Source organism: Plasmopara halstedii (assembly GCF_900000015.1).
Source record: "Plasmopara halstedii genome assembly, contig: Scaffold_2680, whole genome shotgun sequence".
Taxonomy (NCBI): Eukaryota; Oomycota; class Peronosporomycetes; order Peronosporales; family Peronosporaceae; genus Plasmopara; species Plasmopara halstedii.
In genome coordinates, this window is record NW_020189586.1 from 216672 (window position 1) to 240807 (window position 24136).

Consider the following 24136-nt stretch of genomic DNA (forward strand, 5'->3'; position numbering starts at 1 on the left):
TTATAACTGTGTACCGTCGTCTTCGGTAGACACACCCTGGATCAGGGTCGACGTCCGGCGTCTTGCACCCTGCATAGGGTGAACAAGCACTCCACGTCGTCCGGTGTCACCCTCACTTTCCGCTCCTTTAAAGCCCCGATGTTATCTACAACATCCGATGAAAGGCTGCTATTTCCGCAGTCTTCGTCCAGCGGATAACATGCCACTCCATGCGCATCAGAAGGGCCTAGCCCAAGATGCCTCGGATCTCGTCCGACCATGCCACTCTTGGCATGCAGCAACTGCTTCGAAACGTGAGCAGTGCTTAGTGGGTTACGTGCCACTCCACGTGCATCACTGATGCCTCACCCTCGATACCTCGGCCCTTGGTTGACCATGCCATTTTTAGCATGCATCAACTGCTGCGCAACGTGAGCAATGCTCAGTGGTTTACGTGCCACTCTTGCCTCGTCACCGTTTCCTTTCCCACTTCTCGGGGATGAGTTGAATCACGTGCATCACTGGGGTCTCGCCTTTAATGCGCCGGCTCTTGGCCGACCATGCCACACTTGGTATGTAGCAACAGCTCTGATACTTGAGCAGTGCTCAGTGGGTCACGTGCCACTCCACGTTCAACCCGCAGCCATGCTTGGAACTCTTGTCCAATACACCTTCATTTTCGACATTTTGGATACTCCGATATTCAGCGCATTGACCGTTCTGGTCTAGTGCCCGCGCCAATAGTGATTCTGCTTCCTAGCATAGGTGGGTTCATAAGTCACCAATAGCTCCACCAGGAGACGTGCGGGTAGCGCCCAAGGTCTTCGACCTCCAATCAACCAGTGGCTCATGGTGTTCCAACAATGCCATACCAAGGATAAGGTCATACCATGCATCGAGGTCTAAGACTAAGCAGTGTTCCACGCTATCGAAGTCAAGAAACTTGACAGGTCCACAAGGACCTTCGACACAGTGACACAAGTCCCCGTCGGTAACGGTTGCACTCAACCGAGCTTTCGGCGCCTTAGTATGCAGCTGACTTTCTTTGATCGTGGAGCGGTGAGCATAATTGCGCGACGCCCCGAAATCGACCAGTATTTTCCATGGATCCTCAAAACCTTTCACTGTCGCTTATACGACATTCGTGCCCGGCTTGCATACACTTTTCGTGTTGAGGGGTACAGAGCTCTTCGGGGCTGCCCTCTACCTCGTTGAACAAAACTCAGTTCTTCCCCAGTATGGCGCCCCGCGCCTACTGAGTTTTGTCGTTTTCACGCGACAAACCAGAAGACTGGTAGAAGTGCGACGTCAATTTGATGAACCTCGACGCGCTTTGGGTAGGGGACAACCAGTTCGAAGGTGACGGGTGTCTCCACAGATAAAATACCGTGGGTATTTAAACGCTGCTTGGCAGCTCGAAGCTCGGCCTCCTCCGTCTCACCATCGCTGAGATCCATTGGTTCAGGCCCGCTCGACGAGCTCAGAGTGTGTGCATTTCAATCAAGTCGTGCCGACTTGAGGTCGAATTCGGCATTCAATGCCACATTCACCACCTCTTCAAAAGAAGACCGATGCACACGGAGGACGTCCATTTATCCACGCTAGTGCGGCGGCCCTCCATAAAGACGGTAACCGCGACCGCCTTGGGGGGAGGATTGGCTGCCATCTCAGCAATGAGCGCTCTCAACTCTTGATCAAAGTTTTTCAACTAATTCTTGCCCTGTCGAAACGCGATCGCAAGCGATATGCCTGATTAGGCGGCGAGAGCACTCGCAGAAGCTGACGCTTCTGCATCATCCAGAAGGGGAACACAGCTTAAACCAAAGCACCGCACGTTCTCGGCTCCCAAGCTTGGATATAGATAGCGCCACGCGCTGTTGCTCGTTTTGGAGTATGGCGGATGCCATAGCCATCTCGGCCTCTCTTACCCGAGGAGGATATTCTCTTCAGCCTTACCCTCGAAGGTCTTAACGCTCACCATGAACGGACTGGGCTGGGAGGAGTCATCCGTCGTCTACGATGGCGTCACGGACGCAGTCGACATGCTGTAGTTGCTCTAGCAGATCATTTTCATAGCTAGAACCCGTCTTAAATCGCTTCGGGCCCTTGCGAAACAGATGTTTCACGCCCTCAGGGCCCAGCAGAGATATTAGCTTATTAAGCCCATCCTGCACGCCCTGGGGCAAAAAGGAGTATTGCTATATCCTAATCGAGGATCAGTCGTAACGCCTCAGGCGTAGATTGACTACGAGTGCTACCAAGTGCAGCGGTGCTGCCGTTGCTCTTTGCTTACAGGAAGCTAAACTAAGGTCACCGACCTTATGTTCCTTACAAGAACCAGTACAAGTGTATGGATCGCAATCCGCTACCTCCAAGAGTACTGAGAACCCCAAACAAGGTAAAGAGGCTCTTCCGTTCAAAATTGAAACTGAATTAAATCATTTAAGTTGAGGCATAGCCGCCGAGTATCTAAGACTATATGTTCTAATTAATATAGTAGTGCCAAACCAATATAGTAAAATCTAATCAATATGCATTACTACTGGCAATAATGCCACTATTACAGTGGAGCCACACTATTGTGTGACTACATCAACTTTTGTGTGTGTGTTCGGTGGTACGTGTGAACCCTTTTCAGTGTGGCAAAACCACATCATGTGACTTTATTGTATTCTAGCAACATTAGTGTATCAGGAGCAGCTCAAACATGAGAATTCACTTCAGCACAATACATTTATTTATCCGACTATATACATTTGGTAACAAGAGCCTTTTACGCACTTAGTCTTCAATAAAATCCTCGCTGTACTCTTCACGATGCACACTATCGGCCATCTGATCTCGTGACGATGATTCACTGAGTATTTTCGAATCAGAAAAGCTGTCGTCACTGTAAAAGCTTTCGTGACTATGATGTGAATTCTCAAAAATTGCTTGGTGTTCTGCGTTGTTGATTGGATTTTGACCAGAAATGGTTGATAAGTCACTAATAAGCAAAGGGACTGGAGTTAGCTTGCTTACAAATGCACTGAACTCAGCTTTATTCCAGCAACCGTCGCTATCAAGATCAAAAGCAATGAGTAAAACACGAGTTTCGTATTCGGATAAATTCAAGCCAAACGTTTTGAATCCTTGCCGTAATTCACGTACACCGAGACATCCATTATGATCCACGTCAAAGCGTGCGTACAAGTTGTTAGCTATGTCGATTGTACTAGTTTGTTGGTATTCTTTTTGCCAGCACTTGATAATTAGACGAAGAAGCTCATCAAGGTCTCGAGATGGAAATGTCCAAGCACATAATTCGCTTGTCGTGATCCATCCACTTTTATTTTTATCGATTTTATTCACAATCTCATCAATCGTCTGCCTGGGCACAGAATGAGTACCACCAACTTTAACACGCAGAGCGGTCTTGAATTCAGCCACACGCACTTGCATCTGATTCGGATCATCATGGCGGCCTATCGGAGCTTGTATGATACCCGGCAAATCATGAAACCAGTCGAGTAATCGCTCGACGTCGTTTTCTACCGCTTCACACAATATCTTTCGCATGGCATCAATATTAGCGAGATCACTGCTGTCGTGTGGTATGTCGTGCTGGCCAAACTTTAGCCATTCTTTTAAGGTTACGACGCCATTGGAACTCGAGTCCAGCAGCTTTATCAATTTCTGCGCCACCACCGCTGAGGGGTCTTCTGGTAAGGTTGGCAGTTCACACACTTGCTTAAGAATATCTTCCTTGATGAAAGACAAGAGATCCTGAGTACTAAGAAACGCGTGTAGCTCCTCTTGATTGATTTTGCCGCTTTTATCACGATCAATGTGGTGAAATAAAGTTGTCAAACAGTTTGTATGGCTTATAAAAGGTAGATTTGATGTATGGGCAAACGCAAGTTTTTCGAAAAGATCTTGCAAAGCCTCTACTTCCGCTTGCTGACTTGTGACTGTTTGTTCAGACGCTGACTGCAAATTCTTATCGGATAAATCGAATGAGTGAAGTCGCAGCCAAGTCAGCAGCTCGTCGAAATAAATGAAGCCGTCACCATCGCGATCTAATGTGACGACAAAACGCGCTATATGGATTGGTGCAATTTCTAGATGCAAACGCTTCAGTGCGTGCATAAAGTCCCGAATTGAGCAGCTGGGCTGATCTGAATGTTTGTACGCTTCTCTAAACACGAAACGTACAGCATCTTCGATATTTCCAATTTCGACTGGAGCCTTTCGAACATGTTTCAATATCAATTCTCGAACGCTGTGTCCTAGCAGTCCAAGCTCGGCTTTATCAGTAGATGATGAGTGGGTTAGCACAAAAGAAAGAAATTCCGCGACATCCACTTCATCGCTTTCATTACTTTTAAGAAATAGCTTTCGCAGTATTGAAATTTGGTCATTCGTGAGTTGAAGATTAAGTTTCGTCAAACGAGAGATCAGTTCGTTCACTTCAAGACGACTATTACAGTCTGTATTGCACGGATAGCAGATATGCGTCAAAGTATCTCGAAGTACTGCGCTATCGATCGGAAACTTGCTAGTACTTCCGAGATTGGTTGCTGCTGACTTGTAGACTGCAGCTCGGAAACTATGCACTGCCATAACTAACTTTTCCTCATCAGTAGGTTCTTTTTCGTGTGCGTCTGAAGTATGTTTAACCAGAGGTTCATCAGTTTTGGCGCTCTCTAAATTTTCGTTCTCATCAGTTGAACGTTTTCGCTTTTCAGAATGAGATATCGAATTCTCCAGCTCCGAGGAAGATTTCATTACTTGAGATGTCAGCTCAAAGCCTGTCATAAATTGCTCGTATGTTACAAGTAGAGGTTTCGATGGCAATTGACACTTCGTACGGAGCAAAGTTATTAATCTGCATGTAGACAGCACAAAATGTGTGAATTAGTAATAAGTTTATCATTGATTTCGATCCGAACGCACGCTCGGGTGATCTTGCGGTCAAGTCGTATGCCAAAGCTCCAAGCTCCGAGTCTTAACTCAGCTCGATCAATCACTTTATCTTTTCGTAGATCGATTTCATCAAAGAGTGCGTGGTAAGCGATTCCTTTAGATTTGTGAGCCAGTACAAAGACGCGGTGAAGCTTACGCCAAGTTGTTACGAGTGCATCAACAACGTGCTTAGAAGGTGAAGCAGATGGCGTCACAATGATGTCAGCGATGTTTTCTTCATCAGTGGATTCTAACGGCACAACATTCGTTGATGCTTTATTCTGCTTCATCTCAGCCTCCCATTGCCGAGTCTCTCGCTCACTTTGTGCCATCAACAAGATACTAATCTCTCGTTTTTGTGTCTCAAGTCTATTTAGATGCTTTTTCACCTCCATAAATCGCTTCCATGCAGCCTGAATACGTATTGCCGCTTGACATTTCGTTGTCTCTTGTTGAGTCTGCTTAATCTTTTGAATATTGCGAAAGAACACTTGAATCTTTTTAACTGCAAACAGCTTTCGATTCTCATCGGCTATTGACAAAATCTTGTCGCGATACTCTCGCTGTTGTTGTTCCAGGACGCGCTGTGCTAATCGTTGCGTCTCGATCTCCATTTGCTGAGTTTTAAAAAGATCATTTTCAGATTGATGGTCGCGCTCACATTCTTTCCACGTCTTATGAACTGTAGGCTCAATAAATGAGAATTGTTCCGTTAAAGACATCGATGGGCTCAAAGGTTTGGTTGTATATGTGTCTCGATCAGATGAACTGAGCTCCTCCAGCCGCTCGTTGACAAGCTTTCCATCACTATTCTTTTCTAAAAGACGTTGATATGTCGAAATGAATAGATCCAACTCGTCATGCTCCTTTTGCAAGCACTTACGCTGAAACGTCTAAAATGAAACACTTGTTCATATAATCAAACCAAGCATGCAAAGCTAAAATATCTCCTTACCAATGCTTTGTTCTCTCTAGATAATTGCGCTTTGGTATCAGCCAGAGCTCGATAGTCGTCGCGATATCCTTCGATTCGCTGAGATAGAGTATCTATACAATGATCAAGATATTGAGCCGAGAATTGACACATTTTGTATGCTGTAAGGTGATCAACGTCAATTTGAAGTCCTTCGTCATCGTCCAGCTCTTTTTCTAGATCGCCATACAACACAATCTCTCGAAAGTTTGCTAGACGTTCCACGTCAGACTAGAAGGACACCGTCAACGAATGTCTTGTTGAGTTATTGCAAAGATCACGTACATGAAAGAAGAGATGTCTGACATTAGTAGATGCTATCAATGACCACTCGACAGGCTGATATGGCTGTATGAAGGTGAACGTAGGGTCAGCAACACTCGTGCCAGTGTCCTTTACGTCCGCTTTATGCTGACGTTGCTCCATTGCCTTGCGAATGCGAAGAACTTTGGGATCCACCATAAAGACGCACTCAATCTCAAGACTCATTCGCAACGCCACTCCATTGAGTTTCGAGCTTTGCAATGGAAACCACAAGGCACCAGTACGCAAAGAATTTTGGTCTTTCCCCTCTTGACTGCATTGTTGTTGTAGTTGATGCAACGAGATCGAAGCTTTACCCAGAAACACGTCAAAGCCGTTGTCAAAATGATTCCAAAGCTGCATTTCGACCCAGTCGACCACTGGGTGAACAGTAAAGACCTCTCCCGTATCATTGCTTGTGTTCCAGCTGGCTGTAAACTTCCCGCTTTGCTCTTGTTGTCGACAACAAATGATATCGTCGTCTGAATCCCGACCGTCCACCACTATCGTTCGCGATTTTATATCTTTATTCACACGCGTCTTTGGATCGTTGTACAACAGTCGAACAAATGGTTGAGTATGTGATGCAGCTAAACCTGTAGCAGTTAATGCGAGCACTTGTGTAGCTGTCCACAAGTCTCGCTTCTTAAACTCTTTCATGCTGTTGTCAAGATTTGCTGTTCAAACCGTCCGTCGCGTCTTTTCCAAAGTGAAGACGGGAGCCTGTAACGAACTAAAGAGACAGCGCGGCGATTATTTTCACAAATGCAGCTTGAAAAATCGAGTCAAGTCCGTCGAACTGCTACATCCGCTTTCAGTGTTCCGACATATCGATCGCTTAAGACCCCAAGTGTCAGTCTATTGTCAAAACAATCTCAAAGTGATAGTATCGTTGCTTCCCTTAAAGAGTCAAGTCCATTGTCAATTTCTCCACCATTTTCCTCTCATCATAAACACCGTCGATCAGTAAGAGCTACGACTACAGCACCCTCGTCCCCTTTGTTACACGAAAAAATGCCAACACCGCTCATGAGTACCACCAAGTTGAAGACTTTAAATCCTGATTCAAGTGATACCAATCAGCTAGGAAATCAGATCACGGATACTCCAATTACTAGTGTACATCCAATTGACACATTGTCTAAAAAGCTCCGCCAACAGGCGTTGGAGTTGACACATGTGTATGAAGAGCTGGAAAAGCAAAACTTACAGATTGATAGTTATAAGAAACAAGTTCAAGACCTGAAGCGACAGCTGGAAATGATGCGAGAGCAGCAGAGGAAATATATAGACAATAGCTTGAAAACACCGTCTGGATCGCGCACGATAGCTCTGGACCAGCAGAAACGTGCGACACAGTTGATGATTAGCAATGATGCGTCAATCGGACAGAAGCGAGAAGAGTTAGACCGCAAGGTCAAGGAAGCCGAAAGCGAAAAGATGAAGTATCAAGTAGCTGCTAAGCGGATCGAAAAAGCGCTGGCAGAGCTGAAAGTATTTCAAAACACTCAAATAAACAACCTACTTCCGTTAAATGATACATCAGATCAAGAGAAAGACGAAGCGATCGATATCAAAGGGATTGTTAATGAGCAGCGAGCGTACATCCGCGTTCTTGAAGAAGCTGTTCATCTCAAAGCTACAGACTTTGACGTTACTGGTCACGAAGAACTTTTGGTCGTGCTTGCGGAGCTGCGTCATACAATTTACGAGCAGGAAAAAAATGTCGTGGAGAAAAGTGATCAGCTTGAATCAATTCAAGGGCAACTCGACCAAGAGCAACAGCGACAACGTGCGACCTTCAATGACCTCGAAGCTGCAAGAAAGCAGTTGGAAGAAATGGATGTGCTATTTCGTAAAAACTATGAAGATGTACAGTGTCAACTATTGAAAAAAGTGCAAGAGATGAATGAGCTTCAAACTGTCGTATCGGATGCTCAGCGATTGCATGAAGCTCTACAAGACCGTCTACAGGCAGCCATAACAGCTAAGACTGCGATGCAAGCAACGATTAATGACATGACACGAATTATTAAATCACTGAATGAGCAGTTCGAAAATAGCATTTTGAAATGTGAAGAAACGCAAAAAGAAGCTGAGAGACTGCAAAATGAGTGTACAGCGAAGCAAACCCATCTCGATGATATGAATGTGCTACAAGAAGAATTGCTCGATTCTGTCGACAACTACGTGTGTAAACTTAAGAAATCGCGAGATAAAGTGAAGCGTCTTCAAGCAGAGCTAAAGGTGTGGCAAGAGAAGGAAATGTTATCTCAAAATCAATTAAAGGAGGTAGCACGGGTATCGGATGAGCGAATTAATGTGCTGTATGCAGAAGTCGAGGCTACAACGCTTGGTAAGCGAGAGCTTGTGGCCCAAAATGTCATACTCATGCACGATAATAGTAGCCTGAAGCGCACACTTGCGGATGTAAAAAAACAACTTGATAAACTGATACAAGCGAGGGATACTCAAGAAGAGATGATAGATACAAAAACACAGCGATTTTGTCAAATGGAGCAAGATATAGCAGAGCTAGAAGCAGCGCTTTCAGCTGCATTGTACACAATATCCGATACTTGTCGACGGCGAGCCAAGACTGACGATAATACAGACGACACTGAAGCAGATCGATCTGCGTTTTTACAAAATGATTTTGTGCTATGCGATTTAAAAACATGTTGTCAAGCACTCACCACATTCATAACAAGAAAAATGCCGATACGAATCTTTTTATTGGGTCGCGCCTTAAACGATTTGTGCATCTGCGTTGCTACAATTGGAGAACGAGTGGTTACCGAAGTGAATCGAGCTCTTGCATCATGGGCACGAGAACGTGATGATCTCGTTGCAGCCTGTGCGACACTCGTAGCCACTGCATCATTGTGCAAGCACGAGATGGAAAATCGGCACGATGAGATTCGAGACTGTCGAGAGGAGTTGGTTACGGTGAGATACACGGATGCAGCTAAGTTATTGAGTCTCATCTAGTAATCTTTTTTCCATAACTAGCGTGAAGCGGAGATCGAGCGGTATGTTGTCCAACAAGATACTCTCCACGAGAAGTTGCGAAGTGCAACTGTCGATTGCGAAGAGTTCTATGCACTAAAAGAACTTGCGAAGTACCAAGGTGAAATCCTAAAGGCAAAGAAGTCAGCGATTCGAGACCTTTCAGCCAAAAATGACCGATTAGCTTTAATGGGAAAAGCGCTCGAGTCGGATGTGGCGGCACTTAGTCAGCAAATTCAGGATCAAAAGTCAAAAATTCACGACCAGAAGCGATATGCTGATGAAAAAAAGCAGGTTCTTGAAAAGGCTGCTGCATTTGCGGAAGAGCAGAACGAATACAATTGCCAGGTTCAATAGTTCTCTTTTAAGCTATTTATTTCTGTGATGAGTGACGCGTAATGGTACTTTACAGCTTCAATCTCAGCTTGCAGAAATGCGAATGTCTCAACAAGAACAAAATGACTTGGTCAAGACGCTAAAGGAGCAGATTGCAGCTTTATTCAGTCAGATACTGAGGTTTATCAAGTACTTATTACAATCAGTAACAGCAACCGATTATAATCTTCAGGATGATCTCAAACTCGTTGAAGCTGAGTTTCAAAAAGGCGATGTCACCCGTTTGCTTCAGCTCTTTCCCGACTTGCTAAATAAATTCATCGACAACGAAGCTTGTCACTTGGATCGCTCAGTATTCAATGACTCGGATGAGAATCAATGGAAATTTAAAGCGTTAGACGCCAATATTCACTCCAAACACATTAATGCGAGTAAACCCGCATTAATAGTGAAGCCACCTGCTCGATCTATATCTTCATCATTTGATGCCCAAAATGATAAATCGTCTCAGTGCTTTCTTGAAATGGAGGAGGAAGGTTTGGCTGAGCAGTGGAAGTTCATACAAGATGCCTTCCGAAGCTACAAAATCACTTAACACGATTGCCTCCAGTGGTGTATTAACAGTTGGATCTGAAGTTTTCTGAAGTGCAGGATTTCAAAATCAGTTTTTCTGCTACTTCTTTTTCGACGATTGCAGCTAAGAGCATTAAAAAGCGCTCCACACGCGAGTTCAAGTTTGTCCTGTTTACGGCGGCTACTGATAGAGGTACATGGTAGAGAGGACAGGCGCCGGTCGAATTCGCGCTTTTGTTTACTGGTCGACACATGTTCCGCTCCACCAGATACGCCTTGCGTCCTTTCGATTTCGTATCTAGCTTCAATTAGCAGTAACACCAAGCGGACAAAAGCGGACCCACTAGAGTCAGTGTATGGGTCTCTCAAGATTTCACCACGATCTGGCAACCACTTTCGGTGTACGATAGCAGAGCATTCAGTCGCAACAGGCGCCTCAGCAAAGCAAATGCATTTTCAACTAAATGCGAACACCGCAGAAAAATACTCCATTTCATATAAAATAAAGGTTGGTTATTTGATGATACCTTACAAATTGAGTTGAAAAACGTTATGTCGTACATGTTAACTGCGTATTCGCTCCATTTGTAAATCTTATACACAATTGTGTACGCAAACATTACACATCTCTATAGTATAAATTGATTGTTTTAATGAGGACGATGGAACTCCGTAAAGGAGAGGTCTGCAGTACGCGAGCCTCATGTCATGCAGTACATGCACTTGTATTAAAAAGTAAAGCATATATATTGAGCAACTTCAGAAACAAAACTTTTTTTATAAACGTCACTTTTGATATAGAAGAGCAGTCCAAGTACTTGGACATTTTCAAAGCTTTCGAATCCACAAAGCCGAGAACCCTTTACCTGTAAGCTTGATGATGCAGACTATATAAGCCAAAACGTTCTTTGTTTAACGTGCACAGCAATCCAGTTGTACTTGGTAGCACTTGTCGTCAATTGACGACCGCTTCTCCTGAGATGGAAGATCAGCCGTTCGACTAGCTTTCTTTCGGACAGATAGACATGCTTAATTCTCTTGTAGCGGGATCCGCCGAGCAAAAGCCGTATCCCACACGAGGGTCTAGGAGCGACCGTGGATGCGAGCGCATAAGAGCCTCCCTGTGGGCAGCCTCCAGCTGCTGTCTCTGTGTCTCGTCGAGGCGATTGGTTATGATAATACTTTCCGTGGAAGTCGAGAGGTCAGGAAACGGACACAGTGTTCGCAAGGTTCAAGCAGGGATCACGTCGCGCCGCTGGCGCACCTCACCCTCCTCTTCTTCTCATCTTGGTAAAGGAGTATCCAACTCGTAGTGAACATCTTCCAATCCTCAATGAGGTTATCCGTTGTCTGTGGTGGGCGCGATGCGCGATTGCCGAGGGCATGGGATGCGCTTCCCTTGAAGCCGCGGACGTACTGTCTGAAGTTGCAACGCGTACAGGAGACAAAGAAGGGCTCTGCCTGCGGGCGCTCTCGGAACCAACGAGGCTGGGTGTCTTTTGTATTCTAAACGCAGGGCACATTAAGCAGAGAATGCGTGCAAAGTTCCTGGGAACGTAGAGGTGTCTTAGACACGCGAGCATCGTACGAGGCGAAATAAAATATGAATTGTGGGTGCTCACAGTTCGGATGAGGAAGAGTGGAACAGGGTCACACGTGCCCTGGCATAAAGGGGTGGGTCACACAAGATGGTGTGACCACACAACGGTGTGGTTACATTTTAACAAGAAGCTACTACGTGGCGGGGCTGCCAGTAGTGATGTATTGAATTGGATTTTACTATTTAATTAGAAATCTGATAGATTTAAATGCAGGCGGCTTTGCCTCAAATACAACAAAGAGCTACAGTTTACATTTTGAACAGAGGAGTTTACTTGCCTTGGGTTAAGATTGTGGTTACTCTTGGAGTAAGCGAATTGCGATGCGCTACTCTCGTACTGGTTCTAGTATGGAACGGAAGGTAATCGACCTTAGCTAGCTTCCTGTAAGCAAAAGAGCCACAGCAGCCCCGCTTCAACCATGGTCGGGGCAATCAGCAGACATCCTTTCAGGGTACGAGCGCGACGGAACCACTGTAGGAATTACTCGTTAAAACGCCAGTCTAAGAACTACACGATGGCGTCTTCGACTGGTACTTGACCAGATAGAATGTTTAGGAACTTGACTGTCTCCCCGCGCTGAAGCGTCCTGACGCCAGGAATGCTAATCGGGTTGCTTTTTCGATTTAGAGGCATAAGCACACATTTGGTAAGATTGAGCTTGGCCCCAGAGCTACAGCCGAACTAGATCAAGCTATACCTGTATACCGAAAAACGAGCTGGAGAGCAGCGTTAAATTGTCGGCAAAGAAGCCGCTGATGGTAGTGTGATCTTCGGTGATGCAAACGTTGTGCATTTCATGTTGCGGGAGCACATTTCCCAGCGGTTTAATGACCACAAGGAGCAGCAGCGCTGAAAGCGGGTCATCTTATAGAACCCTCGTTTGGAAAAATCGGTGATTGGATGTGTCCGCTGACAAAAGGTATGCCTGTGGATCCGTGCAGAGAAGCTTCAACCAATCAGTGAAAGCGCCATCACAGCCCATGCGGTCGGGCACTTAGAGCATATAGTCTCAGTTGACCCGGTCGTATGCCTCCTCGAACTCGAAAAACAAGGCATAGGCTCTCTCTTTGCGAGCTGTTACGAGATCCTGCAGATCCGCCACGAAGCGCAAGTAATGATGAATAGACCGACCTTTACAAAAGCATTCTGGTCGCCATGACTAAGCCAAGGAAGAAAGGTTTGAAGGTGATAGGTTTGCACCTTGGACAGGGCCCTGACATCAACACCAATAAGTGAGATTGGTCGGAAGTTGCCAGGATCATCCCTGGAGCCTTCTTCGTGTAACATGCACACAGCTGACTTGCGTTGGGTAGGGAGGAGCTTACTGCGCGACAGCTGGTAGTCTAAACTTGTACATAAGCATTTCCCGAAGTCATCAGCTACGACGTGGTAAAAGCCAACTGTAAGGCATCCATGCTGGGCGTAGAGGTGGTTTTCATGAGCTTGATCGCGTCGGAGAGTTCAGCTTCAGAAATTGCGGCATTTAGCAAAGCTTGGTCTTTAATGTAAGACGCTTGTCAATTGTATTTCGCAGCTTCCATTGACTGTCAGCAATTGGTTGTCGTCCTATAGGACGGCCAGTATCCCATTTACCTCCCCAATGGGCTTAAAAACTCGCTGGAATATCAGCTGGGTTTCGCGAGATATTGCCTTCTGGGGTTCGAACTTCTTCAATACTAATTCGTGTCGAGCTGACGGAAGAAGTATCTGCAAGACGTCTCCGCATTCTGAACTTGAAAGTCAAAGGCCGAGTCTTGGTTATAGCAACGATCCTGGGACACGCAGACCCGGTACGTATTCAGTGCAGCATGATATGCATCTTTGGATATGGTGTCTCAATTGATGCGGAATCTTGTTGCAATTTGTTGTGCGATCTTAAGCACAGTGTCATTTTGCTTTCGTAGCTTACGTTGTAGAGCCTGTATCTGTCTCCTCATAGACCGCTTCCACTGTTCACAGACTTTGCCTGGGTTTGATGCAGCATTTTGATCTTTCAGAACTTGCTGAACTTTGCCACGAATGTCATTCATAACATCGGAACAATCCAGGAGGTAAGCCGGGAAGCGCCAGCGACCGTATCCGTGAGGCTGATATATGGGACGCAGGGTCACTGTATGTGCTAAGTGGTCACCTGCGCCCATAGGCTCAAATTACTTAGAGTTGCCATTTAGAGCGTTACAAAAGTCTTTCGACAGCAAAGCGTAGTTAGGTCGGTTCTGGCGCGGCTGGGGGCACTGTACATGCGTTCATCTTGGTGATGGATGCGCCAAGCATCAGCAACTTTCAATTAACCAAGTCAACTCATACAGGCGCTGCGTCCTGGGGGAGCACGTAAGCGTGGTTTGGATGAGTCAAGGCACCGTCAGATCGGTTTGTTTTGTGTAAAGCATTGACTGCGCCAGGGGCACTGACGAATAGCTTGTGTTTGAAGCGCGATTGGAGGTTGAACTGAAAGTATCCAGATAGTGCCAATCGCAAAGTTTGGTCTCTTGGATGCAAGAAAGACTATTTTTGTAAGGAGGTGATCGATGAGTAGATGCCCATTTTTCTTGATCCCATTGGTGTTGATGGTCATCAAGCTGACGTCTTGCCATGATACTTCAGGTACATCTACGCGTGGGATCACCTTAGTAGTTCAGCGCAAACATTCGAGCCGTCAGCACAAATTGGCCTTCAGCTTGCTGAAGCTGCAGCACTTCTGCTTTCTCTGGGAAGAAGTGATCGCATTTCCGACGATACTCGAGGTCATTTAGCATGATTTCTTGCCATTGGACCTCTTTCCATATTTTAAATCAGTGTATGCCAATCTGTGAGCGAAGCAGGACCAACAACATGTTGGGGTGCAGCAGACGTCTATTGTGTGCTGGGATCCAAGGTACTGACCATCCTGTCTGACGCTAAAGCCAATAATTCTTCTCAAAGATCATGGACGCCGTGTACATCAACATCAGCTCGAAGAGCAACAATGCTCTGGTCGCCACGTAATGAATGCTGTATATGGATTGTTCCACCATGAGGTAACACATCGAAATACACTATCACGGGTCTTGGAAACCACAGTGCCGACATACTTGGCCAATTTACGGGCAAACGTGCTGGTGACGGATAGATCAATCGCGCTCAAAACAGGATTTATCATGTGGAGTTGAGCGATCTCGGTAATGTTGGGGCTCAACTCGCGATTCTGCCGTAGAAGCACGGAATTCAAAGCCATGGGTGCCTTAACGGAGCTGATGAATGTCAGCGTGTCAGGGTTATTTGTCGTACGGAGTGCTTTGTGAAGACTATCCACCATGGCATCGGCAGCAGCCAAGCAGTCTGGCAGCGATTTTAGGTTAGCCGTCTCTTCAGCAGCCTCCATCTTACTGACAATCTCTTGAATCGACATCGTTTATTAGTCTTTATCGCGCGGATCTTCAACCTTTCGTGGCACGATCTGAAAGCGCGGGGTCTCCGAGCGTCGCTGGACAACAACCGACCTCGGCCTTGATAGTGCTGAGGATGTTGAAATAGTTACTTGTTGGAACTCCGGCAAGAGGTTTCGGACGAGAACTCATCAGCATGTTTGCAAAGTTTCCATCAGCCCGCGATCGCTTTCTTTTACGCTTAGTATTAGTAGTTATTAGCAACGTAGATTGGGATGCTACTGCTGCTGCTGGTGGTGGTAACAGTAGCCAAGAAAAAGTCGAACTACCAGGTGGTGACACGACTTAGGATCCTGCGGTGCCAGGAGAGATCTCGCTAGACGCTGGATCGTCATTAGAGGCTGCCACAGAAACAATGTCAGCTGTCCTGGAGGAGCCTTCGCGGAGTGATCGCTAAAGCAAAGTTTCATTTGTGCTCCGACTTACTACTACAGCATATGATGGCCGGGTCGAATTTTTATCCGGTCCGGCGCGGGTAGTAGTGGAAGTCCGGGCAACGTCTTCTGCCAGGTCGTGTGCATAGATAAAATGTTGACCAAACAACATGCGCTGGGTCGAAAGAGATGCGTTCTTAGCATGTACCGGGTAAATGCGGACAGCAAAAACGAGTTGTTCACACACAGAGCCGCGTACAATAAGCTCAAGAGGGCACCGACTTTAACGGAAGTACACACGCCACGTGGTTGCGGTGATCACTGCTATCAGATTTAAATCTCGAAGTGTACCGTATATCGGCTGTGCTCCGAGCTCGAAGCAGCGTTCAAGCATGGGGTCTGCGTCGAAATCACTGTCGACACTCGACACATCAATGAAGAAGCAGTCGGCAAGAATATTAAACTCGCTGAATCGATATCTTTTTTGGAAGAATCTTAACTTCCTAACCGGTTAGCTTCTGGGAGGCTTCTTCTATCTTCATCATGATGCGGATGTTACCAACAGGCGCTTTTGTCAGCTGGCCTCGTTGCTGCTGGTCAATTTGCTGGACGACGGGGTTACCATCTTCATTGGGCAGCGAGGCGAGGATTTTGCTTGGTGCGGTGCATGACTAGTCTCAATGATATCATATAACGAGCACGAGGCTGCACGTATGGACATGCTTGCTCAATCGGGGCGGCGGGTTGACTCTAGTCTCCACCAGCTTCATACAAAGCAGCAATATTTTCGATATCCATTGCCTTGGACCGTGACATCTCGACAAGCGGTGGAGTAGATATCTAATTGTTGTCGCGACGAATCTCTGTGGAGCGCTGAAGCAAGGTGCGATGCGACGGTGTGCCTGCGGTTGTTTGGGCGTTTGAACACGTACCGTTTATAGCGGATGGCTGGGAAACAGCGCTGTTCGGAGATAACCTAATTTTGCTCGTGTCGTTAGCAGTTTGCGCATCCTTCCCAGAATCCTGCATGACATACGAATTGTGCATGGAAGGGCGCTCAGCTGCACGACCATACCGTCGTTTGAAATATCGTGGCACAGATCCGGGGCTATTGTCCTGGACCGTGCGTATAAGCGAAGCTTGGTTGGATTTCTGGATCCCTCTGGCAACTATATTGATGGATACAGACTCCGCAAAACAGCCAATTGAAAAGACGAATAGATCTTCCGCGGCAAATCGGTTGCCGGTACGTGCTTGAGAAGAAGGGTGCAGCGGGACTGCCGTAGCTCTTTTGCCTAGAGAAAGCTAAGCTAAGGTCACCGACCTTACATTCTATACTAGAATCAGTAGGGGTATGGCGGATCGCAATCCGCTTGCTCAAGAGAAACCACAACCTTAACCCAAGGGATATAAACTCTTCTGTTCAAAATGTGAACTTTGTCTATTTTGATTTCTTGCCGCAGAGCCGCTCATATCTAAATTGATAGGTAAATCAAGTAGTAAAACCTATTTAAAATGCATAAGTATTGGCAGTCTTGCCACGTAATCGCTTCTTGTTAGGGTGTAGCCACACCATTATGTGGTCACACTATCTTGTTTTACCTAACCTTTCATATCAAGGTACGTGTAACCCGGTTTCAGAAGGTGTAAGCCCCCCCCATCCAACACTCAATCATCTTGCGCGAGAATCATGAAACGACGGCTGGTTTCGATATCTATGGAGAGGCTTGCGTGAATGCTTGGGGGTAGGGCTGGGATACATCGAAATATGGTCTGATCGACTTGATCACGACGAGGTAAATTAAGAAGTATGAATCTTGCCCGTATTTGCAACGGGGCTGCCGTAGCTTTGCGCTTCGAGGAAACGTAAGTTAGGTCCCTGATCTCCCGTTCTATACTCAGAACATTTACGAGTTTAGCGGATCGTAATTCGCTTACTCCAAGAGTAATTTTAGCCTTAACCGTAGGCTAATTAACTCTTCGGTTTAAATTAAAAACTGAATTTATTAATTTTTATCTGCAGCAAAGCCGCCTAATTTTGAATGCATAGATTTTACTAAGTAAAATCGAAAAACATGTATAACTACTGGCTATCCAGCCCCGTACCGTATCTTTGTTTGGGTGTGATCACACCAAGCCCATCTGGTGTGACACACACCTTGTTACCAGGTTATGTGTAACCCCGTTACACGTTTGGTCTAATGAGGCGGACTTAAGTTCCGCTAGACATGCCAGTCTGTGTGGGCTCAAACCCCACAGTTACCAAAGCATCGCAGCTTTGTAATCGACCTGTTGATGTCATAAGATCTTTTACAACAACAATTATTGATCGCAAAGTCGCTTTTTGCTACTTCTACAGTCCAGTCACAGAGTTAAAAGCAAATTCCGACATAATTAGAACTCCAGATGACATGACACGTCGTGAGGAACAGCACGTCGATGACTTCGTTGCAAATAGACAAGCCGTTGTTCGGTTTGTTCGAGACGCAATTGCAAAAGCTCAGGATCTGCAAAACAACATGCAGATGAAAGCAGAAGGAAGGTCAAAAAGGTATATAAAGTCAATGAGTTTTTGTAGTACTCAGCACGATTAATGTGCCTGACCATGCAGTGTCCAACTTGGGAAGCAGGAACCTTTTACCAAGATTCATTGGAGAGTATAAGGTGTTGAAATGCAGTGGTGATGTGTGTACATGAGACATCCCTACGCAAATGTGCCTACATCCTAAATTTTATGTGGGAAGGCTAAAGTCGTATCTTTCGAGTGGATCTGTCGATTCTACACTACCTTTGCGAGATGATCGAGCGGATAATGAAGTCAAGCCATTGTTCACGAAGAGCAACCAACTCTTCGTGACGATTCTTCTCGGCGTACAAGTGTTGAACGACATCGAAAGATTACTTCTTTATGATACCAACCCTTGAAGGCGAGAATGATGCTCACCATGGAGTACCTCGAGAACAGAGCCTACCTATTAAACTGAGCGGAACCGGTGTTCGTGAGCCGTCACAAGATTTCTCGTCCTTCCGGAGTCGAACAAGTTCATCACGAACCTGTTAAAATCGTAATTTAAACAGGACTCCGAAGCCGAGCATTGGGCGGAACCATCAGTCAGAACGTCGAGTTTCGAGTTCTGCTCCGCAACAAGATTGAAAGGCTCTTGCTGCGACCTTCAAGCGTCGAGCAACCCTGCTGCAATGCTTCAATTCGCCCAAGATGAGTGAAACGGGGTTATACGTACGCTGGTTTGAAAGGGTGAGTCACACAAGATGGTGTGACCGTACAAAGGTGTGGATCACAACTCGGTGTAATCACACAATGGTGTGGCTACACCGTAACAAGAACCAGTAGTTATGCAAATTAGTTAGACTTTACTACTTAATTTGAGAAACTTTATGGCTCTGCCGTAAATAAAACAGATAAATACAGATTGGATATTTAACGGAAGAGTATATATGCCTTGAATTAAGGTTTTAGGTACTCTTGGAGGTAGCGAATTGCGATCCGCTACACCCATAATGGTACCATAATGTCGGTCACCTTAGCTTAGCTTCCTCTCAGCATAGGGCTCACCAGCCCCGCTGCACTTGGTAGAACTCGTAGAAATCACCGCCTAAGCCGTTACGACTGATCCTTTTGCGGATAAAGAAATTCCCTATATGCCCCAGTGTATGCAGGACGGGGGATAAAAAGGTGATGTCCTTGCTTGGCCCTGAGGGCGTGCAACACATTAAACGCGCCTAGAGGCGTTTTCGAGCTATGAACATGCTCTACTAGAGCACCTATAGCAGAGGCTGTCAGCGTCGACTGCGTCCGTGACGTCGCCTTCGACCATAAATGACTCCTACAGACCCAGGCCGCTCACAGTGAGTATTAAGACCTTTGAGAGTAATGATGGAGAGAATCTCCTGCTCTGGGGGAGAGTGGCCGAGATGGCTATGATATCCTTTATGCTCTAGAACGAGCAACAGCGCACGGCGCTAGCTATTTATAAGCTCGGTGGTCAACCACTAGAATGGGCACTGACGTGCGGTACATCGGTTGAAACGGCGTTTCCATTCTAAACTGAGCTGAAGCTGCAGCTTTTACTCGTGTTCTTGCAGCCCAACCGGGCGTATCGCGTGCGATCGCGTTTTCTTGCCACCCGACAGGGCAAGAAGGATTGGTGGACTTTGTCCAAGGGTTGCGTACTTTCATTGCCGGGATGATAGCCGATCCTCTTCCCGAAGCGGTCACAGTGACAACCTATATGGAGGGTCTCCGCACTGACGTGACAAGAATGAAAGTTCTCCGTGTGCATCCGTCTTTTTTTAAGAAGCGGTAGATGTGGCATTAAATGTCATATTCGTCTTTTAGTCGGCACGTCTTAGTTTTGCTGACTGTTCGCCTCCTGCGCCAGGCACGTCTAGGTTCACCGAACCGAAGCCCCGCTTCTCACCAATCTTCTAGTTCATCGCAGGGAAACGACAACACCCAGTACGCGCGGGGCCCTCCTCGAGAGAACTCAGTTTTGATGAGCCTCAACGAGGTAGAGGGCAGCAGGGCTCAGCTCCGAAGAGCTTCGTGCACCTGAACACGGAGCGTGTATGCAAGCCGGGCTTGTTGATGGTCGTAAAAGCGAACGCGAAGGGCTCTGAAAAGCCATGGAAAATCCTTATCAATTATATTGCGTCGGGCAATTATTCTCGACGCTTCACGATTGAAGGAAGTCAACTGTATGCCGAGGTGCTGAAAGATGGTTGAGTGACACATTCACTATTCGCTTAGTGACGGGACTTGTGTCACGGTGCCGAGGGTCCCTGTGGACCTCGGTGTCAACTATTTTTTACTTTGATAGCGTAAAACGCTGCTTAGTCTTAGACTTGGGTGCATGGTATGACCTTATCCTTGGTATGGCATGGTTGGAACACCATGAACCATATATTGATTAAAGGTCGAAGACCTTGGGTGCTACGCGCACGTCTCTTGGTGGAGCTTCGGTGAGTCATGAACCCACCTCTGCTAGTAAGCAGAAGCGCTATTAGCGCGGACACTGGACCGGGATAGTCAAGGTGCTAGATGTCGGAGTATCCGAGTCATCAAGCACCGAAGGTGTATTAAATAAGAGTCCCCAGCGTGACTCGCGAGCTGAACGTGGTGTGGCGCATAACCCACTGAGCACTGCTCAAGTATTAGGGCAGTCGCTGCTACCAAAATCAAATGGTCGGCCAAGGGCCGAGGCATCAGGGGCAAGACCCTTGTGATGCACATGGAGTGGCACGTATACCACTGAGCACTTCTCACGTTTTGAAGCAGTTGCTGCATGCCAAGAGTGGCATGGTCGAACGAGGTCTGAGGCATCCTGGGGCAAGGTCCTTCTGATGCGCGTAGAGTGGCACGTTATCCACGGGAAGAAGCATGCGGAGCTTTTCGTCAGATGTTGTTAATAACATCAAGGCTCTGATGGAGCAGGGAGTGGGGACACTGGACGCCGAGTGCGTGTTCCCACAATCTCGATAAGGCGTGAAACCTCTATAGAGAGAAGATGGCGATGCCGTATGGTATTTTCAAGACGCAGGGCGTCGACCGTGACCCAGGGTGTGTCTACCGTAGCCGAGAACGCACAGTTATACACCCTTGTCAACGGTGTGACGGGAGAGGAAGACGGCGACGTCATATTCCTGCAGTGGAAGTCCTTCTTGAGCTGAAAGAGTTGTCCTTCGAAGGGTTTGGCGCTGCCTTGAAGGAAGGCGATTTAGTTGAGATGGTCATTCTTCGACCGAACGAGGAGTCTAACTCGTCGTCGCTTCTGGATGAAGCTGTCCCGGAGGACTCTAAGAAGGTGCTGAACGCACCAAGTGGGTCGTTGATTTCAAAAAATTCCTTGGATCCATATTGTTTTTTGGTTAAGGTATCTCATGACGTCGCCTCCAAAGAACCGCCGTCAGTCCTACCTCCAGAGCGAGCTGTGCGTCATGAGATTGACCTGGTTCCGGGAGCCATTTGCTGCGTAACACGCCAATAAACCCTGCCCGAGAAGCAGTGTTTTCCGTGCAAATCACGAGGCAGGAATGTTGCGTGAGAGCAAGTTTCCCCGTTCGACTCCCACGCTTTGTTTCCGGGAGCGAACGGCAAGTGGCGTATCGTTCACGCTTACAATTAGCTAAACGCTGCCACCATTTCGGCACAGTCGCCAATTCCTGTTCTTCAGGACAACATGGCTGGCTGTACTAACTACAGTTTCCTCCACCTGGTCGATGGGTTCTACCTAGTGCTCATGAGACCGAGTGACATTCCGCTGACAGCGGTGAAAACTCCGAGCGGCAAGCTCTGAGAGTGGCTGGTGATGCCTCAAGGGCTGTCAAATGCGCCAGCAACATTCAATCGTTTTGTGACGAAGCTGTTCAGGCCTCATCGGTCGTATGCACAAACATACCTCGGCGGCATAATCGTCCACAGTCATGCGGGGCACGGGGGGACAGATGTAGTGCATTTTTGGCGCTAAAAAATCCCTTTCTAAGGTGCTTCATTGGAGAGCGTGGCCTTCTAGCGGATCCCGCTATGTTCAAGGCCATTGTGGACTGACCAGTTCCAAACAACCAAAAGGACTTGCGCAAGTGGCTTGGCCTCGCAAACTACTTGCACAAGTATAGTGCATAACATGCGGAAATGGCACGGCAATTGTCTAATCTTCATAGAAAGGATGCAGAATGGTGTTGGGACACCAAAAATCGGGAGGCTTTTAACATGGTCAAAGGCAGCCTCCTCAATGCACCAGTACTGGCGTTGTCAAACCCTAATCGTTCTTTTATCGTCGTCTTTGACGCTTCGAACTTCGCCATCGGCTGTGCACTGCTACAGCAGACACCGAGGGGCGAGATCGGATGATCGCGCTCAAATCCCGCCAGCTTAAGGCTGCGGAGGGTACTACCCAGTCTCACGACAAGGAATTACTTGCGATGAAGTATGCACAGGTTCAGGATGCACCTGCTTGGCTCAAAGCCATTTGTTATCTACACAGATCATGCTATATTACGCACTGAGACTCAGTCGCCCCACCTCTCGCAGAGTGGCTCTCCTTCTTTGTAGAATATAACTTCGGGGTGAAGAATAAGCCAGAAAAGCAGAATGCTTTGGCTGATGCGTTGCCACGCAGACCGGATTATGAGCGTGATCATGTCACGACGGTGGCGTCGTCAGTGACGGAGTTGATCCACGCCGCATACGCGGGTGATGATGTGTGTGTAGCGCTGCTACAGGCTCTCGGGAGCAAGGAGTTCGATAACTCGGACAAGTAATTGTCGGCGCGTTTGTGCGCACAGTTGCACTGACATTCGCTGAGTAACGTTTGCTGTATTATAGCACCGATTCAACGGATACGCCACAATTGTGGTTCCTTACGATGAGAATCCAAAATATCGTATTCTCTATGAGGCCCACGACACCCAGGTTAGTGGTCATCTTGGTTGTGAAAAGATGTACATCTCGGTGGGCTGCCATTATTGGTAGCCCAAGTTGTACAAGTGGAAGATTACATATGTGCGCACATGTGAGACGTGTCAGAGAGTGAAACCCTCTCCGAATGCGGCGGCGACGCTGGCCAGTTTACAGGTACACTCCGGGTGTTGGCAGTCCATGAGTATAGACTTTTGTTTGGCCTATCGAAGGAATTGGCAGGCAACACGGGTGTAATGGTCTTCGTGGACCTTTTGAGCAAGATGCCACATCTTGCGGTAGTGCCGGACACCAACGACGGTGTGGGTACAGCGACGCTGTTTGTCGATCGCGTCTTCGACAGCATGGACTTCCGGAGTCAATTGACTCTGATAGAGACCCGCGCTTCATCACTGGGAAGTTTTGATCTACACTCTTCAGGGTGCTGGGCACCAAGTTGACTATGTCAGCAGCGGACCATCCGCAGACCAATGGTCAGACCGAGCGCGTGAATCGCGTCGTCTAAGACGTTCTGTGCAGCGTCTGTGCTGAGACGCCGAAGCGCTGGAGCACTATGTCGCCACTCGTAGCGTTTGCTCTGAACAACGCTGTGCATTCTTCTACTGGTTATACGCCACTCTACTTGAACGGGCTTATTAATTCTCGCGTCCCGCTGACGCCGCCATCCCATGGCTCAGGGCTTGTTGGGACGAATATCCGAATGGCTAGCTGATGTCAGCCCCTCACCTTGCGTAAAGAAGTCGGAGACCTCCTGTCGACTAGACTGAGTGTCTTACGACACTTTCGCGACGCGATGGATGAAAGCAAAGACATGTATAAGGAATAAGCAGATGGAAAAGTGTTATATGTGGGCTTACTTAAGCAGTACGGGGGTCCGGTGCAAGTAAACGCGGAAGCGTTGGCGCCGCGGTGGAGCCCAAAGGCGCTTGACCACCCAGAAGTTGAACCAGCAACTGGTTCTGAGCAAGGAGTGCAACAAATTTTGTTTCCAACGGCGCAAGGCGCTCCACCGTTGCACGAAGTGACGCATTCGTCTGCTCGACGGCTAAGAGTCGCTCGACAGAGTTAAATAATCCTCAACGCGAGGCAGTCGGTCCACAAAGTGCTGTAGGATCTCGAGGTCATCTGCACAGCGGTAGACGACCTCGGAGAGATGCTCGGCAGAATGCCGATGACGACGGACT

At 47.2% G+C, this 24136-nt stretch overlaps 3 protein-coding genes across 3 annotated transcripts; 1 reads left to right on the forward strand and 2 right to left on the reverse strand.

The window, feature by feature from the left end:
• Positions 1 to 2760: 2760 nt before the first annotated feature.
• PHALS_04768 (EF-hand domain pair) lies at positions 2761 to 6859 on the reverse strand (the record flags this gene model as incomplete). Its single annotated transcript, XM_024718605.1, has 4 exons — positions 2761 to 4846; positions 4915 to 5816; positions 5879 to 6127; positions 6182 to 6859. 4 exons carry the CDS (start codon positions 6857 to 6859, stop codon positions 2761 to 2763), a joined length of 3915 nt encoding a protein of 1304 aa, XP_024583987.1.
• Positions 6860 to 7213: 354 nt separating this feature from the next.
• On the forward strand, positions 7214 to 10139 carry PHALS_04769 (uncharacterized protein; the record flags this gene model as incomplete). Its single annotated transcript, XM_024718606.1, has 3 exons — positions 7214 to 9148; positions 9212 to 9556; positions 9621 to 10139. 3 exons carry the CDS (start codon positions 7214 to 7216, stop codon positions 10137 to 10139), a joined length of 2799 nt encoding a protein of 932 aa, XP_024583988.1.
• Positions 10140 to 13553: 3414 nt separating this feature from the next.
• Positions 13554 to 13859, reverse strand: PHALS_04770 (uncharacterized protein; the record flags this gene model as incomplete). The annotated part of the gene is made up of 1 exon (XM_024718607.1): positions 13554 to 13859. The coding sequence occupies one exon, from the start codon at positions 13857 to 13859 to the stop codon at positions 13554 to 13556; it is 306 nt and encodes a 101-aa protein (XP_024583989.1).
• Between the last annotated feature and the right edge of the window lie 10277 nt (positions 13860 to 24136).